This window comes from Myzus persicae, unplaced genomic scaffold, assembly GCF_001856785.1.
Source record: "Myzus persicae strain clone G006 unplaced genomic scaffold, MPER_G0061.0, whole genome shotgun sequence".
NCBI lineage: Eukaryota > Metazoa > Arthropoda > Insecta > Hemiptera > Aphididae > Myzus > Myzus persicae.
The window spans coordinates 86457-107923 of NW_019103915.1; the positions used below are offsets into that span (position 1 = coordinate 86457).

Sequence of the window (21467 nt, forward strand, 5' to 3'; positions counted from 1 at the left end):
TATAAAATTATTACTGTTTTAATTGAATTTCAAGTGTAATTTTCACTCTGGCAGCACTCTGTTGTCCATATCGAGTACATATTTGATATTTACACATTAAACATTATATCTAATGAAACAAAATAAAAGTAGTTAGGTATGAACTTTACAAAAATGTTTTTTTGAAAGTGGGTATTTTTTTAAGGTAAGTAACTGTAGTTTCCTTTAAAATATGAAATGCTATTGTTATTGTCTAACGTTTATAATTAAAACATCAAAATCTTTAATTTGTAACAAATAAATGGGACATGCCGTTAATAACCATCAAATAGTAAATAGACAAGCTTTAATAATTGTTTTAATGCACACTCGTACAAAATACCTATTAAAATTATGTTTCTCGGTAAATAATATGATTTATGAATCTTTATCGAATCAAAAATAAAATAACAATTGTTACTTCCAAAATAAATAAAATGAGTGGCGAGATTGTTTTTATTTTTATTAACTATTGTTGTATATCAGTGATAACCCAATTGTTTGCAATTACCATAATTTATTATGATGGTGAAAGTAACGCGGGCCAACTGGAACTGGTTTGCCCGAGCTTTACGTTTCATATAACATTGATCTTTTGGAAGTACAATAATTTCACCAGTATTATTTGAATTATTGTTCTAAACATAGATATTATTTATGTGTCGTCTTGGAATAGATATTTACTAAAGTAAATTGACTATAATTTAACTTGTTAATCAATGTTTTATTATTACAGCCTAACACATATTTAAATCAATAAAATATGTTTTCAATATTTCCTAAACCTTTATTTTTTGAAGATCAACTCTTCAGTCAAACAATTATTTATTTAATAAAAATCGCTTTAATTTCCTGACAAAACGAAATTAGCTTTTTATATGTTTTAAAACACAAATTAAACAACGAACGAAAATGGCGAAGGTATGTAATGTAATTGTTGCCCGTTACAGATGATGATCACAATACAAGTTATTACAATATAAACCTAAAGAAATACGTTCAAATAATTCTTCTTTGACAGTTGCCATTTGTGATCCAAATAGGACATACATACGTTGTTCCGAGTAATTTAATAAATTTTTGTGAACATAATTTCTTTACTATTTTGTGAATTTCTATAAGTGTATATTTATTTTTATAAAAACGTAAAATACAACTACTTAACTATAATTTTATTAAGCAAATTTTTAACTTTTGTAAAGATAAATTTTTAAAAAGTATATCGAAATTGTACAACATATTAATATCATACATTTATCTACTATTAGAAGATAAACTTCACTAAAATATTTTCAAGATAAAATGAAAACCTTCTATTTCCCAATGAAGACTGTTCTAGTATTTGCAGTATATTTAATCAAATGTTCTCTGGAACTAGATTATTCAAAAATACAGGTACCTATATTAAATTATTTTAAATCATTAATTTTTCTTTACTCTTCACTTAATATGCTTTACACATTTCACGCATATTGTTTTATTTATCATTTATATATTTTATACATATTTATATAAATATAACACAATCGTTCTAATCATATATTTTTATACATAATATTTTTTTGTTTTTATAACTAACCGTAACTGAGTATTTTATTTAACATTAAATAATAAAAAAGCTAACTAATTGGATTTTAATTTAAAATTGTATAACATATTCATATTTTGAAGTATGTAGTAATAGTGTAATAAATTTGAAAATTAAAGTAGTGTTGAGACTTATTTAGATATGAATTATGTATTTATCAAATACCTTATCTATAGATAAATATTGGTGAGTTATTTATAGTGTTTATCTTAGATGAAGAAAGCTTTATTCAGATAAATTTATCAATATAAATTTAATCCAAAACACAAAACTTAAAGTATCCAAAAAAATATTTTGAATTGTCATGAAATAATTAAAAATAATAAAAACTACCTATTTTGATGAAAATTTTATTTGAATTCATAAAAGTAATTCATATAAAAATATATGGGACCTAAGAACAAATATGAAACATTTTCGACAAAAAATGTAAACAATAATTTTATTAAAAACTTTCGTAGGTGTACAAATACATTGTTACATAAATGTAATAATTATGAATCTATCATTGTTTTCGATTATTTTTCAATACGTAGTTCATAAGTCATAAGTTGAGACTCATAACATACAGTATAAGCCATTTTGATGTAGAACCAAATAAATAATAAATGATAGTCATTAGCTACAATTTTTTAACATTTTTAAATTCAATGAAGATTTATTTATTTATTTTTTGTTTTCTGTATCTGTTTGTAAGTAGCCGAAAATTATTTCGCTTTAATTTTTAACTTCAGTATCTTTCCCGGTGGGAAAATGAATCTAGTTGGTGCATTCGTGAAGTAAAAATTTAAAATTCTCAGTAGTTTTCAAAAGTTTCGGAAAAAAACAAAAAAAAAAATTAAGGATAAACGGAAAATTTAACACAAAATCGATTTTGGTTTTTGGTGTAACTTATTATAACTACTGTAGATACATGAAATGTTCACTGAATGTTTATTATAGCATTTTGTATACATAACAACATTTTCAAAATATGTTTACTTGTTTTGTACTGTTTACCCATTTTTTTTAGTTTTTTTTTATTTATGTCAATAAAATTCTATTCGTTGGGTCATAAAGTTACTGTAATGCTAATGCCTAATAATAGTTAAATAAATTACTTTTATCACTATAATATCATCAAATAAACTAAGTAATATTATAGGCTGACCTCATTATCGTTTTTTGTGTACAAAGATTTTATATTATTGAATTTAAATTTAACACCATTCATTACAGTGGCCACTCGTAACTCACTGTACAGCAGAGCGACATCCACTTACCCGCTTTTTTTTACCTTGAGAGTAATTCGTATGGCTAATTAGTAATTAATATTATTTATGAACATTTAGTAAGCAATTTTGATCCAACAAGTAATTAATTAAATAAGCAATAATATAAATTAACAAATCATAATTTTAAAAGTAGAAAAACCTGAATTTGATTCAATAAATGATAAAGCTAGTGGAAGCTGACTAGAATATTTTAATTATGTGCACACTTTAATATTCACCCGTACTATACTAATGAACAAGAAATTTAAGTTACCTATCTATATTACTATCTGAATAACATGTTATTATACTTATCTTTATCTGTACTTAGATAATTTTTTGTTATCAAGAATAAACAACACTATTAATATATTTAGTTACTCATATTTAAATTAAATAATTTTTTAACGATGCAATTTTTTTTGATGAGTAGTAAAAAATTGATCAATATTTTAGGGGTTTAATACTAACATGGAAGAAGCTACACAATTCCTTCGTGAATGGGAAAATGAAGCAGTAGCCTCGTGCAATAGAGTGGCGATGGCACAGTGGACATACGCAACAAATATAACGGAATATAATAAAAAGCAAATGGTGAATCTATAACAATTTAAATATTTTTAATTTTCACGTTGTAATAACGACCAATATAAAATTAGTATTATTAAGTTAGCATTAGTTGAATAGTGCGGCGGTTGTCAAACTGTTTTGTTTTGCGTACCACTTAAGTATATTATCAATCAGTCGCGTACCACTGATGATTAAAAATAGAAAGATACTAACTTTACGTAGTTAAATACATTTATTTTAAATAAAAATGCAGTAAAATACTATAATGTGTAATACAAAGTTCTTCGTCAGTTTATATACTATTTTACAGATACAGAAAATAATACACCAGCATTCTTATTTTATAATCATTTAAAGTTCTAATTTCTACAAAATTTGTCAAAACCATACGATAATATTATACAAATTATTTTGTATTTAAAAATTCATGACATTTTCAATTTTAATAGTTAAGGCTTCAAAATGTAGTACAATAATCTTTATAAGTTTTTCTCCCTGAATTTAAAATATACATTTTGAAAATAGATTTTCACAATTTTTTTACAGGCTACTAAAATATTAAATTTTAACGAAATTGGATATTTAAACATAAAATATCGACTTTTTCTCTAACGACTTAACTTTAAAAAAAAAGTCAAAAAATATTAATCATATTTACTTGCAATTTTTCACTATTATGATTTAGGAACAATGACCGTTATTGTTTTCTATATCGTAGTAGGTATAATATGCATAATATTCAAGCTAATTTTAAGCAATGTATACCTATACCATGAACTTATCACTATTATAATGTGCGTCTAGACGTCAGTATTAACTCATAAGTTATTCACAATAATATATAATAAAATATGTGATACAATATTATAATAATTAAATTATTATACACTATATTTTCGATAAAAATTAGGTTAACCTACATAATTATTAATTACTAATATTCAAATAAATTAGCCATGCTTAGTTAAATAAATAAATAATAAAATAGAGATAGAAATAGAGTTTGACTCTCTCAAAATCTAACTAGAAAAGTAGATTTGTTTTGCATGCATACACAACTATAGTCAACTACACCTATATTCATATAAACTTATAAATTATAACTTTAAGCTATTTCAAACCCATCTAAGTCTCAATTGTCTATATAATGACAATTATAATAATTTCAATAGCGCTCGAGATAATTGTTAGTTTTGTACAGACCCGATGTCCACTACAGTGACCTTTTTTTATATTCCTGCTAAGGTCTATATAACTCTAAATTAGTGATAATTTGGAGATGAATAATATCCACTGTAATAATAGGTATATACTGTAATAATATGAACTGTATACTTGTGTTTGGTCATTTGAATTACATACCATTTGGTAGTTTGGTAAGTACCTATTTAAAAATGTCCATTTCAAAGGATATTGGGAAATGTTTCTTAGTATTAAAAAAAATAACATATTATTATTACATAAGATATCGGGTCGACAACACTGCAAAAGTAAAAATTGACTTGGGCACTAATGCAGTTATAATAACTGTCCATTGAAATGGACAATGAACTTATAGCACTAAAATATTTCCATCAAAATAGTTGTGCCTCAGAAGGGTATACTGCTGTTCATCTCGAATTATAACAAAATATAGGTAGTATATATAGTATATAATATAGTACGTACATATAATATAACTGGTAATTTTTTTAATATAATACTCAGGTAATAAACATATTACTATTAGTATTATTATAACTAGAAACCCAAAGTTCAAAAAATGTTCGTATCGTATAGACAAATAACCAATATAGGTATATTCAAGATAAGGTTATTTTACAACATAACGGTTGCAAATATTGTATTATGATTTTTGAGTGTGCTAAACTGAAACGTACTAATTACAATGTAAGCTTATTTTTTTTAGGTAGTAATTATTCGTCTTATTGAGGTCAATCTTTTTTTCATGGAAATTCAAAAATGTAATTACTTTGAAGAAATACAATTGGTTATTATTGTTTGAAATTCCTACGTAGATATAACTTTGGAAAAAACTCTTCACTGCATATTATCAAATACATTAATAAATACAATTAATTTATATTTATTTTTAGAAAATGTATGATACATGGGATCTATTCATCGTAAAACACACATTTTTTAATTTTTTTTTTAAAATTTTTATATTAAATTAATTTTTAAGAGGACGCTCCCCGTGTATTTGTTGTCGCCGTAGTCTTACACACGTACGACATGGCAAATTGTCGTTCCCTGGTTTCAACAGTGTTATCGAATTTTTAGGTAAAAACATTATCTGTGCTTAAGCATCGGTTATTTTTCGATATTTTAATTTCTAAGCAATATATTTGTACATGAAATATCACAAATTAAAAATGCTTATATCTCACTTGAAAATTAAAATATCGAATAAAACCCAACGTTCAGGCACAGATTATACTCTATAAAGTTTTATAATATGATAATTCACTCTAATATAAAAACTAACAGCATGCTATTGAAACTAGTGAACGAAAATTGTCTATGTTGTACGTTTTACGTCTGTAAGACAGAAACAACGAATGCATGTGTAGCCCCTCCTAAGTCATAAAAACAAAATATTCATAAAAAAGTATCATTTTCTTAATGTATTTAATAACAACATGTATTTTAAACTCCTTATTCTAAAACAAAATATTTAATTGGAGTACTTCGAAACATGAAAATCAAATTTTAGACTAGTAGTTAATTAGTTACAAATATTTAAAGTTTTTAGAAGAACAGAGTGGAGTGGTTACAAAAATGATGGTCTTCTACACCACTCATCAAAACGTTAAATACTTATAGCTAATTAACAATAAGTGTTCAAAATTGTATTTTTATATATCGAAATACTCTGAATAATATTCTACTTCGGAGTATGAAACTAAAAATGTATCTTGTCATTCAAAAGAGTAAAAGACTTCAAAAATCATAACAATAGAAAATATAATTATTTTCTAAAAATGTGGATTTGTAGAAATTTTCAACTTCAAAGTATGTAAAATAAATGTTTTCAAAAACATTATTGTGTTCCGAAATAGTGAGTATCTTGCATTAAATGAATAGTTATGAAAATTTTCAGAATTATTTAGATGTAAATTTTTAAAAAAAAAATATTAAAATCATCTTGATAATTGGGTACTCTTACAAATATTTATAAAATTTTAATTAATTAAATTGGTGCATGGCGTCTGGACCATGATATTAATATTATCTACATTTCAATTTAATTTAATGGTAATTTTATTAACGTTATAAGGTATTTCATTCTAATTTATAATTAAAATTTGCTAACAGATTGCTGATCCGCTGAGGTAACAGGTGGATAACTATTGACTTGTATACTAAGTAAACTTACCTACATATATTTAGGAATATTTAACAAAATCAGAACATAACCCATCACTGTGTATTTATTTAACCATATTTAGTGTCAGAAAAATTTACAGCATCAAATATGTACATATTATAATTTATATTATATTACAATACATTTAATTAGTATGATGTAGGTAAATGTGTAAAAACGGGAAATATGATGCTCCTACTAATATAAACGTCACCAAATAAATGCGTTATAAGTTGAGCTTGTGTAATCTATGTTACAAAATCATACTAAATTTAATTATTAAGTACCTAACAACTATACCATAATTGTTTTATTTCCTTAAATACATAATAAGTAATCGTATTAATACGTAGATAGCTATTTCCGTATTTACATTATTACAATAATCCCTTTATATTTACTACTTTTGCACTTTTACTATAAAGATAGATGAACAAAAATTGAACTCAAAGTTCAATAGAGTATCTTGGAGAAAAGCTTCTGATTTCATGTGGACTCGTATATCTGATCCTATTATACAAAGACAACTCAAAATTTTGGCACTGAAAGGCCAATCGAATGTACCAGATTCAAAACTAAATCAGGTAAAAATATTTGTATTCATCTATTCACTAAAAACAAATATTCAATTCTAAATCTACTGCTGTACAATTGTACAATGCTTAACTCAAAATAAGCTATGGACCAAATGCTCGTTTTTTGTACTTAAGACAAATGGAGACCTACTTAAAAAATTATTATTTAATAAAAGTTATTTAAAAACTCATATTAAAAAATTATTAACTGAGACATTAGCATAACTTAAGTTCTAAGACAACCATAAATTATTTATGGAAATCGTTTCGAGTGAAAGAGAACTATTCAAGCTATACAGTTGCAATTGAGAAACTAAATTTAAGCGATACAGAAGACAATATTTTCCGTGTCGTAATCTTAACGTTTTTATTTTTTTGATATCATAATAATTTTAAAGTTTAAATAAGTCTTAAAAACATCAAAATAATGAATTTAAAAAACTAATTACTTTATTGTAACAATAGCAATACATACCAACTAAGTCGTTAATTTTTGTTCAAAATAGTGTATATATTTTATCTCGATGTCGTATTTAAATATCCACTATGGTATCCAAATGGGAGTGCATGTATCATATTTAATATAAAAATTCGTATCAAAAAGTCATTAAAACTGCCAATCTCAAACCCCCTAAAAAGCGGACGTTCTTACTCCTTTTAATCAATTTATTAATTATTATTATTTATTATTTATTATTTTATTCTATAGATTATTTAGCAAACTCTTGTTAGGTATCGTAAATTAAATAGACGTGCTTACATTTAGTTTATGTTTATATTATCAACATATTTTATTTTAATGGATAACTTAGGTTAGGTTTAAATCAATTATCAAGAATCCTGACTAACAGTATTAAAACTTAAAAATTAAATCGGTGTCTTTTATGAACGTTTTAAATTCTGATTTCGAAAATTCTTGTATACGATTACAAACAATATTTAGACGTTCCTTACAACAAACTAAACCTAAAGCACTGTCCACAATAAAACTGCATAACTTGAATGTAAAAAAAACCATATTTATAGGTAGGTACATCTTATAGGCGAGAGTGAGCTATATAGTTTTCTTTCCTATGTATTATATTTGATGAAGCAAAATAAATGATTTTGTATTTCTATAAAATAAATTAAAACTTTATAGCTTGGGTATATTAAATAGGTAGGTACATTTTAATATTTTCTTATCTTGTAGATGCATTCGATTTTAAATGAAATGAAAGATATTTATGCTAAAGCGAAAATATGTCCATTCAGTTATAGATTGACATCGTATTGTGAACTAAGTCTAGAACCAGGTATCAAAAATTCATTATTTATATATAATAAACAGTCATGTGCATAGTAATATGATAATTTTGAAAAAAAAATACAAAAAGATTTAGTAAGAGTAATGGCTAACTCAAGAGACTTTGAAGAACTATTGTATACCTGGCGTTCATGGAGAGATAATATTGGACATGAAATTCGACCCAAATACATAAAATATATGGAATTGGTTAACGAAGCTGCAATGGCAATAGGTATTGTGATATTTTTAAGAATTGAAAACAATGAAGAACAATTAGTTGTGCTTTTATTAATGATGTACATTATATGTTTATATTATGTATATTAAATAACAACACATAATATTGTGTTTATAAGTGACTGGCTGGATGTGAACAACGATATATTATTGATATTTTAGATTCAAGACCGGTCAAAGAATTGAATATTCTTATGTAATAATGATGTGTATTCTCTCCCGATTTAAAAAATATATTTTGAATGTGTTTAAGTATATATTTTTAATTTAAAACTTGAAACTTTTTCAAACAAAAATAAAATAACCGGGATCATTAGAAATTATTTTAACATTTGAAATTCCGCAGTATAAGCATAATATTATAAGGTATTTAATATACATGAATGAAACCATCCAGTTAAAACATAAGCCTTCGTGCAATGCGATGAAAGGTCACATTATTTTATTTGTGACACTGTAGGGTTTGAAGATGCGGGTCAACAACAAATTGCCATGTATGAAGATGCAAATTTTAAAGCAAAACTTGAAAATTTATGGACAGCCATAGAGCCGATTTATAAACATCTTCACTCTTACGTTCGGCGAAAATTAGTTTCTCACTACGGTACACGCAGGGTTCGAGTCGATGGACCAATTCCAGCCCATTTACTAGGTAAGAGCCATACTGCCGTTTAATGACAATTATATAAAGTGAATAATAGCTACAATATATATGCTTAATGTACGATATGTAAAATATTAAAAATAATAACTTAATGTTAGGTATATTTAATTGTTTTTCAAAATGCTTTACAAAATTACAAATATAAAATAAAAATTATGTTCAAATGTAAATGCATTGGATCTACAATATGTATCTACGGTATGTACCATATTAGGGATACCTACTTGAAGTTGAACAATGTTATAAAATCTATTTTTATTTTTTTATTATGTCTACTTACTGATGTTTATAATATTATAACTTGCATTGTATTTTATGAAATTCTGTGTTTTTGATAAGGTAACATGTGGGCACAGAACTGGAAAAACATAATAGACTTAGTGATTCCATTTCCGAAGAAAAGACGTATTGATGTTTCCGGTGAAATGTTACGTCAAGGATACACGCCTTTAAAGTAATATGTCCATCCAAATTAATACATCTAAACAAATAACAATAGCGCTATGACCTAAATACATTATTTATTTTTGAACGTACCTATTAAATTATGATTAACAGGTCCATTTATCGTCTATTTAATGTTTGACTTTATGGTATATTATACTGAAAATGTTCAGTTATAATTTAGATGTCAATCAACATTATTTAATGTACAACGAGGCCCCACCCGTTAGAAATAATCATAAAATACAAATTTAATAAATTAGGATCTAAATATTCTGAATACATTATTTACAAAAATAAATAAAATTATCCAGATGGGTACCATAATTCATAACTTTGAAGGAAAAAAATGTATTTTCTCTAACTTTCAAGTTTTTCTAAAATTATTACTTAATAATGTTAAATTTTTATCTAAGGCCAATTTGTATCGAATAAACGCAAATAAATTCCTTACTAAAATATTTTAGTTAATATGTTTAATATATTTATTATTAATTATGCAAAAATATTTACTATATTATTGTACTCGTATAGTTAATTAACTGCTGTGAAAGTGGATCCCTCAATTCTGAGTTTTACTCAATAAACCATAGAATAAATATTGAAATCAAATATATAGTTTAGGTTAGGCTTATCAACACGGAATAACTTAATACATATATGATAAATGAAACCATATAATTACTCATAAATATTCCTATACATACGTAGTAATTGTTGTATATTAATTACATAATTATACAGCCAAGACTCGCTAAGAAGGCAATATAATAAATAATTTATTCGTTACTATCACATATTCTTTATAGTTTTTAACGTCAACTAATAAGCGAATATTTACATTAAATGTTTACTTTTTAGTACCTATCTACTTAACATATTTTGGTGTCACTATTTTGTTCACCTTTTTAATAAAATCGAAGTAAATGAATATTTGAAAAATCCATTAACATTTGGCTCTAATCAAAGTCAAAGTAAACCCTCTAAAACGTGGTAAATGTTAATCCTATGTACATATAGTTTTAACGTGAATAATATGTGAGTAGGTGTAAGTCAATAGCAGGTACCTACTGTTCTTTTGACCATTTAATTAAGTATATACATCGAAGTGATAAGGAAAATCAAATTATAAGCCTTTAAGCCATGTGCAAATACTCATTAATAATTCAATGATCGACAATAAAAATACATTTAATAATTCAATTATATTTTTATCAAGTTTAATAAAAGATATGAGTGTTTTAAGGTAAATAGGAATAATATAGGTAGACAATAATCATATTGTTAATACTTATTAGTTATTATGAATTTGAAATTACATACTTGTATTTAGATTCCAATAGGTTTCCGTATTATTAAAATGAACCATTACATCAATATAACCGAATACAAATATATCTATAAGTCTATTTAAACTCATATAAAATAACGAAAAACAACCAAGACATTTTTTTTCTAATCTAACAAAAATACATTTACAGTTCATCGAAACCAAATAAAATAATAAAATGATTATAATTTTAAAGCACGACATGTTCATTAAATCTAATTATATAGGCACCACTACATTTCACAAGATTTATCTATATTATTCATTTTTATGAAAACTAAATAATGGAAGCATTTTCCTTACAGTTCTAATTTTGGTGCCCAAACCTAACTGTAATTTACAATACTTTTCGTCCGAATCAACCTAAACCTGTAGCACATATACTTAACAACCACAACAAATCTAAATTCAAAAATTTGTTGAATCACGTTCAACTTTGTTGTAATAGTGTGAACCCTGTAAATGCAGTATTGCTATTTGTTAATTACTAGATTACCTATAGTGGTTCATTGAATTTTAAAAAATAGAAATCTTTATTTTAGACGTGGGTACGTTTCAGGTCACTAATTATTAAACCTGTAGGTACTCACTACAGTATACTAAACTTCTGGCTATACCTACATCGACGGATATCAAAGAATACTTTGGTTAGGGCCTAGGCCCTAGGGGAATAAGAGAATAAGGCCAAAGCTTAAATTTAAGCTAACTTTCATTCCATGTGATGATAGGTTATCCTTAAGGATTAACTCTAGGATTTCTCTAGCATACCTATTTCATATTCTTTTCCTTTAGTCAAAATACATCGGCTGTCAGTTATGCCTACGAGATTTGGCTCATATCAACTAAATTTAACAAAACAATGTTTTTTTGCATTTTTTAATCAAAGTGCATATAATTGCATGATTTAAGTTTTCTGATATTTATTTGAAAAAATTAATGCGAAAACATTTTAATTTAATACAAATTGGTAGTAATTATTGATTTATTTGTAGTAGCTAAATAAGTTTACTATTTATAAACTTACTTAATCTGTTATATCAAGTAAAAATGTTACCTTAGTAGGCTTGTCCGTCGCTTGTGGTTTATGGTTCTTCATGGGTTAATTTACTAATCCTTAGTATGATGAGTGTTTGTTGTCTTGTTGACTGTTGTGTTGATACAAAATTTTATATTTTGTGGGTGACATTTATACAAACGATTTCAAAGCATCATAACTACACTTACTCAACACTCACTTAACTTGTGAATACGGAATAAACAGAATGTATTTGAAATATTTGAATGCTATACACAATGTGTTAAATAAACCAAACGTTGGGTTAGTTCAAAAAGAATTTGAAATGTCCCACCCCCGACTCATAAGTAATTTTTACCATACATACTTTGCACATTGTAATATTGAAAACTATCCAAGATCAATTACTGTGTAGCCAGGTGGGCTGGACCGACACTGTGTACATTTTACACATATAATAATAACAATAATGAATATATTTTATTTTAAAGAACGGACAAGTTTTAAATGTATAATATACCTAAATAATTATAGGATGTTCCAAATTTCTGAAGAATTTTTCACATCACTTGGATTAAAAGCGATGCCAGTGGAGTTTTGGCATAATTCAATTTTGGAAAAGCCAACAAACAGGCCAGTTTCGTGCAAAGCATCTGCTTGGGATTTTTGTAATAAATATGATTACAGGTAAATATTATTATATATAATTACCATTAATTACAGCTTGGTTATTGTTCATCATATTTTTGATTTAGAAAGGAATTTGCTTAAGTGTATTCTATTTTTAAATAAAAATATCTTAAAGTCTTATATCATTTTAGTAGGTAAGTAATACAAGTAGGTAATACAAGTGATGTAGTCATAATTTTACAAAACATAAAATTATTAGATACTTGCAATTTTTATTAACTTGTATTATTGTTGTTTATTGGTAGGTATTTTACAAATATATCCTAGGGTTCATAACTAGTAAAGTATGATTTATTAATGAAAATTGACTACCTAGTGAAAACTTGAATGAAATCGATTCTTATTACGAAATAGAGTTTAATATTCTATTATTGTAAAATAAACTAAATGGTGGTTAACATCTTGAAATTGACAATTTAACTAGGTACCTACAAACTTGTAAATATTATTGAAAGATTATACTACGTTTACTGAAATATCTAACTTTAGTTTACTATCTCATTTTCTATACAGTTAATAAGGCTGATTTTTCAAATGTTATAGAATTGCAGTAAGTTTGAAAATTATAATTTATATTTTAATTGTCACCATAATTATAATACTTTTCCACTAATTTTTTGCCCCGATACCTATTTAGGAGAGTTGATATGATGTTAAATATTGCGTGTGTACGATAGTGGGCAAAGTGCATTTACATTGATAATTCATGTGAACGACAATTCTTATCGCAAAGGAACCGATAAGTAGAACGTAAGCCAATATAAGAGAGCCCAGAAGGCCAGAACAGCCCATTTTCAAATGTGATTTTAGAGAGCAAAAATGAGCACCTTCGTGCCATCGAGTTTTCGAATTAATATTTTGGACTTAGAAAAAAAATGACTAAAATCGGATACTTTCCATAGTTTGAATTAAATTACTAGAAAATTTTTCTATTGAGAATAATATATGATTTATTTCCCCGTTGAAATTTACCAATTGTCTACAACTTATTACAACTTCGAGTCATCCTTGTCCAGTTGTTCATCAAACGGTATCTACTCTGTTTGAGAGAATCACTACAATATACAGGATTAAAAGATTTATACCGTTAATGCATAATTATTAAATAAAACAATAAATTACACAAACAAGCTCCTGAATAAAATTTTAAAAATTGTTAAGTGACGAATCAATTTTTTTAGAATAAAACAATGCACTGAAGTTTCAATGGATGATCTATTTTCGACACATCATGAGATGGCTCATATTGAATATTATCTCCATTATACAGATCAGCCACTGTTGTTTAAAGAAGGAGCGAATCCCGGTATGTACAACAAATATTTTATTATTACATTTATTTAAAATTAGATCGGTTACAAACATATCAATTTATTTAGGTTTTCATGAAGCTTTGAGTGATGCAGTTATTCTTTCTATTTCCACACCACGGCATTTACATAGGATTGGACTATTGAATAACATAACCGACGATTATGGTTGATTGAAATTTAAACTTTAAAAACAAAATATTTTATATAACTCGGTTGTTTTTATTTTTTTATTTTTAGAAAGTCAAATAGACTTCTTAATGGAAATGGCTTTAGACAAAATTGCTTATCTGCCTTTTGCCTATTCGGTTGATTTGGTAAGTTGCACTGAATGATATATAATTATGCTAGGTAACTAATTTTATAGGAAGGTATATCTTAAAATAAAAATGTTTATCAAACCAAAACAAAAAAAAGCGATTAAGCTAGGTGGCTAGTTGGTCGTTTTCTAAGGAGTGTTGTCTAGGACGTTTAGGTAACTCATTATGCTTCTAATAGCTACCTAAGCATCACATAATCATCAATATATCAAAAATAAATTAACGTTGGTGTGTTCAAGGGTAAGTGCGCCTACATAATAAAATTATTATACTTAAGGCACTTACGCACTTACAAGCACACATAAAGTTGTTGATATTATGTATTTTATAACCGTCTTTTTTAGTTGTGAATTTGTGATAAAAATAATCTAGGACTGAGAATAATATCTAATTTAAACGTCATAAATAAAAAAAACGTAATAATTCACAACCGCTATTAATATTTATTTTTGTTAATTTGGTTGTAAATACTTAGTAAAATATTCAATTTAACTAACATATTAGATTGGTCTCCTTAATACTAATTATATTTTCCAACTATTCGTAACTCATTTTTTGATGGCATTACCAATTCAACTTTCAAAATATAAAGATTATGATATTATTGATTTTATTATCATTTATAAATTTATTCCATTTTAACTTTAATACTCTTAACAGTAATTTAAATAAATTTTTAAAAAATGTGATTTTGACTATTTGAAATGCCTTTAAGAACGCTTGTGTATCAGTACTAATAGAAACTTTTTTAAAAAAAATGATCATCGAAATTGTTGAATTGTTCATTGATTTTTTTAGTCAAAATATTCAGTTAGTTAAATTTAAAGTTTCGAGCTGGTATCTATTATTGTGATACTCCAAATAAATACAAGTAGGCACTTATATTATATCACGATACTCGTTTTTAAGTATCTTAGCTTCTCTTGCCTATTTTTGAAATATAAATGTAAAATTACAGTGGCGATGGAGCGTTTTTTCCAAAGGCGTACACAACTTAAATGCTCGATGGTGGGATTTAAAATTATTGAATCAAGGAATCATTCCACCGATTGCCAGGGATGAAAACGATTTCGATCCAAGTTCTAAGTATCATGTGATCGCTGATACTCCTTATATAAAGTATGTATGAAACCTACATGTAATACTGTAAAAATGTCAACAATAGTTATATTAGAATTCTGGTGGCTTTATAATTTTGTTTTGCCCCTAGCTGTAGAGACTAGATTATGTTTGCTCAATGTGTATTGTGTACTATACCTATTATGTAGGTACTCTAGCTATTCTAAACTGAATTCTCAGGTAGTAATACCTACGAAAATCAATTTGCACTTTTCAAGCACAGACACCCGATATAGACTGCACATTGCAATTTTGCTATCTATACAAATCAAAATATTAATTATTAAATTATCTGTCGACAAAAATTTATATTTTTTCTAAAATACCTATGTTAGTTCGTTGTATGTACTTATAACTAATAGGTAATCAATTATTACTAATTATGTGAGTAGTTTTTGTCAATTCTTTATAAATATTTAATTAATTATTACCTGCGTACATTGTTTATGATTTCATAATTCATTTGGAAAATCAAAAAAAAAAAATCATGAAACTTAAGGTATAGTACATTATGAGTGAACACACCTCACGAGTTGACCACTGTAATGTATTTGTTAAATTTGAATTTAATGATTAATCGTAACATACGAAAAACAATTCTGAAAAGAAAAGTTGTATAAGTTGTATTTTTAAGGATATTTTCTAGTTTATTTATATTACATATAATCAAAACTCAGATCGACTCCCAACCGCGATACATGTAATATACACACAAATATGTAACCACCGGTGACATCTATCGGTTGCATCCAAATATACTCTGTTCAAGTTAAAAAACACAGTCGGTGGCGACCAGTTGGCAGTGGCAGTCAGGCAACACACCCGTTTGTCAACCCCGCCAAGTCAACTATCTGTATACCTTCCGTATAGTATTCTTTTTTCGATGCCTATGCGTGGTTGATCTGCGTATATCATTTGATCAAATGCTACCTATTAGTAATTTATTTTTCTGTAAGAAGTACTGTAGGTAAATCTATATCTTGCCAAATCAATTATAATAATTATTATTATATTAGATACTAATGGTACTATGACTAGTTTATAACTTATATTTAGTCAATACCAATAACCAACATACCGTAGAACAGTGTGAATAGGTTTATCGTTTATGGTATAACTAACTTCTAATGAAACTAAATATTTTGAACGTTTCATGGTGTATAGAAAATAATAAAATACGTAATTTATAGTATCAACTGTCAAGTCCCTTAATATTTTTTGAATAATTCCACAACTAACTAAAATTGTTATATTTCTTTTAAACATCAAATTTTGTTAAAATTTTAAGTTCAAATGCTTATAAAAAAATCGAAACTTTCAATAATTTTTTTGTGTTGTAAAAAAAATTCATCTTATGCAAAAAACTATGTATTACATTTTTTTTCAAAACATAAAATGTTTACCTCACAACATAAGTTGTTATATAATTTAGACTTCTATGATCTGTAACTATAGATATTGATTGAGTATTTTAATCTATAAGTTATCAAATATTTCAGATACTTCATTAGTATCATTCTACAGTTTCAAATACATGAAGCCTTGTGTACAGCAGCAGGACATATTGGTCCATTACATACTTGTGACATATACCGGTCAAGAGAAGCTGGTCGAATATTGAGGTAGGTATCAAAATTCATTTGATTACATACTAGTGGCATGAGTGATTTTATTCGTGGTATTTGGCCCAGAGTACAATAACTTTTAATGTTCCGACTTACAACGAGAGACAAGGTGACATTATTTTAAATTACATTAAATATAAAACAAAAAATTACCTTTATGTGTATTCGTTTTAAAACTTGTGATATAGGCTAGCTTAATTTTCCTGTTAAAAATATTATAACTATAATATATAGTCAGGAATTTGATAATTTAGAAATCTATTTAAAAAATGCACGGCAAAAAATGTTTCGTTAGTAAAAAGAATCAAAAATTTATAAAAATTAATTAAATTTAAAAATAAATCGAAGTAGATTTATGATTTCACAATGAATTTAATGCTGGTTGACGATAAGAAAACAAATAGGTAACCATCAATACTGAAGCTGACGGCAGTTTTGTAATAAAATACAAATCATCAAATTATTTTTAATAAGGTTTGAATTGAATCTAAACCGGTGCCTGGGGTAAAACTAATTTATAATTTCAGATTTATAGAAATATTTGAAGGTCTGTATTAAATTACATATTATATCATTTTTTTGACAAAATAACGTGTTACATAAAAATATCTAACTCAAAACGAAAAAATACAAATAATACCAGCAAACAAATAAAGAAACTAAAATTAAAATTTCTATCATTGAGTATCAAACAAGAACACAAGAAAAAAATGCATTAAGTTTCGGGATTAAAGTAATTATAACTATATTTCATAGTCTAATCTTTTACTTATAATTTATTCATCGAGTTGATATTTTTTTGTTTCTTGAAGTCGATATAAACTATATTACAATATATTATGTCCCCTTAATATAACTACCCCAATAATTAACAAAATAATGAAAATGCATAATAACTGACACATTAGCACACTAATAATGATATTTTTGATTGTTGCCTTTCTCCAATGGGCCCACGATTCTAATCTAAAAAACAAAATGGGGGCCTTTACAATCACTGGGTAGCCGGCTGCATTGTGTGCAAGTACGACACTAAATAATACGTAAAATAATGTTAACTAATATCACACTTAGGACGAGAAAAAAGCAGTGTACTTTAAATTAATTTTTTCCTATTTATTAATTATAGTCAGGCGTGGGGGGGGGCAATTTTCTTTGTGAACCCCCCCCCCCCCTCCACACCCGAAATTTTTTTATGTATATGATCATAGTATTTTGTTTAAAAGAAGTATAGACTGTACTTTTTATACAGTAAAATCATAATTAATTTACTAAAAGTGTATACTATTTATAATGAGTCAGGTTCGTACCAATTTACCTTTATTTCCAATGATCTACAATTTATACTTTATCATTCGATCGATTTATTTTATTACTGCGTTATAAGTTAAACCCTTTAATTTTCAACAAATATTTTTATAAAAAAAGTCAGTCAATCTTTAGATAATAAGTCCAATCATTCCAACAACCGCACTATATAGTCATAGTGCAGTCAGCCTCTAGCGCACTCATTTACTCGTTTTGGATAACCTGCGTTTATTATGGTCAAAATATGTAATTTTCTAAATATATCCACCAAAAAAATATTCCTACCCGTATTATGGTTACAAAAAAGTCTTAAGAACATAATTAATTTACATAATAATGTGAGCAATGTGGGAGTTTTGACGGGACCTTCAAGTTAAGGTAATTAACTTTCGTTTGACACTACCACCGGTGTAAACGATCAGGCCCAGATATAACTAGGCAACTAGCTAGTTACTGAGCTTAACTCAATAAGTGTTATACATAATTGTTTTAACCCGTTTTAACAGGTTTGGGGCTGGTAAAAGTTCTCAACTCGGTGAGCCTGTACATACTCTATCCAGTACTGTAAACGATTTCTACTGTATATTGTATATACCTACCTACTGCCGGATACAATTAGTCCAATGACCGTTATTAATTGTTACAGCTTAGAAACTAGCCATTAAAATCATTATGTATACGACAAAGCTATTGCTATTTTGATAAATCCACATATAAAACTTTTTCCTTTTCGTCCACAGTATGAGCGCTGATTAAAAAAAAATCATTTATGTCTAACAAAACTCAACTATTTCACTACATATTATATATTATGTTTTGTCTCTATTAGTGAAATAATGTCAATGGGCTATTCAAAACCTTGGCCACAAGTTATTAAAATCCTTACTGGAGGAAAAACGAGTGAAATAGATGCGAGGCCTTTGATTGAATATTTTAAGCCACTCACACACTGGCTGATTAATGAAAATAAAGCAGAACGAATAGGATGGTCTAGATTAAATGAAGACATAGGTAAAACAAAACTAAACCAAAATGTTACAAAACATTAACCATATTTGTTTTATTGATTTCAGCACTGTTCGAGCCCTTATCAAAGGCTAACAATTGCTATTCAGTCAACAAATACTTAAATTTATTCGTTGTTTTTAATATATTAAAATATTTGTACCATTAATTTGACATATTTAATAATATTTTAAAATTTTAAATTGTAATTCAATAATGTAGTTTTAACCCAATTTGTTTTGTATTATTTAATGTTGAATGTTATTGTAACTCATTGGTAAAATGTTTATGTAAAATACACTAAAACGTTTTGATTTAATCCTATAATATAATTTATCCATTTACTTAATTTAAAATAAAATGAAGAATGTATGTTTAAAAAATGTGTTTTATTGAAGTTATACGTGTTTGTAATATTAATGACTACAAAGTACAAACACCTCAATATACTGTAAGACTATCAATTATATAATATTATAACCATAACCTATACATAAAAAATATGGCAGGCGAATAAATCTAACCACACATAAGGGGTCCGATTGACATGAAATATGGTGCTGACTACACAGACTTTCAATAACACCGGGAATCCAGGTAAACAAAGCCAAACGTTTGTACAACAAAAAAGGGACCAATTTGTTTACTATTGTTAGTTCACAAAATGGTTTTAAAAAAATAATATTATTATGTAATATAGTTACCTACTTAATCTTGGTCTAAATATCCTGTACTGAAGTATTAAAGTCATAAAAACTTAGACAAAAACGTATTGCAAAAATCAAATTATAAAAAAATATGGAAAATAATCAGCTTAAAAACAAAATAATAACAGGCAATTAGATTATTTGAGTATATGAGAGTCAAAATGTCAAAGACTTACAATATATTATAATTGTATGAAAAACTATAACTAATATCCATAATGTTATGTAAATGTACAATAGAGTCTTATAAATTGTTTTTAAATTTATTTTGAAAGAGTGTCAAATTCGAACTATGATGAATGTGTTTGTAGTTTCACTGTTGTCTAGTATCGTAATTTAATTCAATAATTAAATGTATGATATTTTGAATGAAGAAATAATTTATCGGTTTTACAATGCTGTTTTGTTATAATTATAATTATTATCTTTATTATAATATGTATAATGACGAAATCTTTATTGCAGTCTGGACGTTATGAATTTAACACAGGTGCATAGTTGTAATTGTGTTTGCCTAGCTGCGAGGCGTACACGTTATCGATGCTACTTCTATGATTTATTTGATCACCACAATGTTGGACAACACAGCCAGTGCCGTAACTAGAGAGTCAAAGACCCAGGTGCTACAAATGTACATTGGCCCTTCTTTCTTGAGATAAATAAAAAAGTCGGCCTGACTTCACACCATGGGAATTTTTTACTCCTTAGATAGAATAGTATTTGTGGATGTTTTGAATTTTAAAGAACCGATAGATAATTTTCTCGTTGAAACAATTCTACGAGAGCTTCAACGTAGTAGGTATACAGGATCACAATTTTATATTGAACAGATTTTATTGATAAAAAAAACTTGTAAAATAAACGACGTAGGTAGATAAAATAAATAAGTTAATACTTAAAATATATAATATGATTATTGATTCTACAAACATAATTTACAACAAAATATAACAATTTTAGTATTACTATTATTACGAAATAATGTACCTATTACATATTTTATAATATTTAAGTATTAAAAAAACATTTTC

The 21467-nt window shown here is 26.4% G+C and overlaps 1 protein-coding gene across 1 annotated transcript; it reads left to right on the plus strand.

The window, feature by feature from the left end:
- The first annotated feature begins 1037 nt into the window (after positions 1 to 1037).
- LOC111036288 (angiotensin-converting enzyme-like) lies at positions 1038 to 20044 on the plus strand. Its single transcript, XM_022318282.1, has 15 exons — positions 1038 to 1413; positions 3316 to 3453; positions 7225 to 7383; positions 8567 to 8669; positions 8751 to 8894; positions 9360 to 9551; positions 9903 to 10017; positions 12887 to 13039; positions 14224 to 14348; positions 14422 to 14520; positions 14593 to 14669; positions 15631 to 15791; positions 17291 to 17413; positions 19554 to 19735; positions 19798 to 20044. The coding sequence occupies exons 1-15, from the start codon at positions 1321 to 1323 to the stop codon at positions 19896 to 19898; spliced, it is 1965 nt and encodes a 654-aa protein (XP_022173974.1). The 5' UTR covers positions 1038 to 1320; the 3' UTR covers positions 19899 to 20044.
- Positions 20045 to 21467: the final 1423 nt, after the last annotated feature.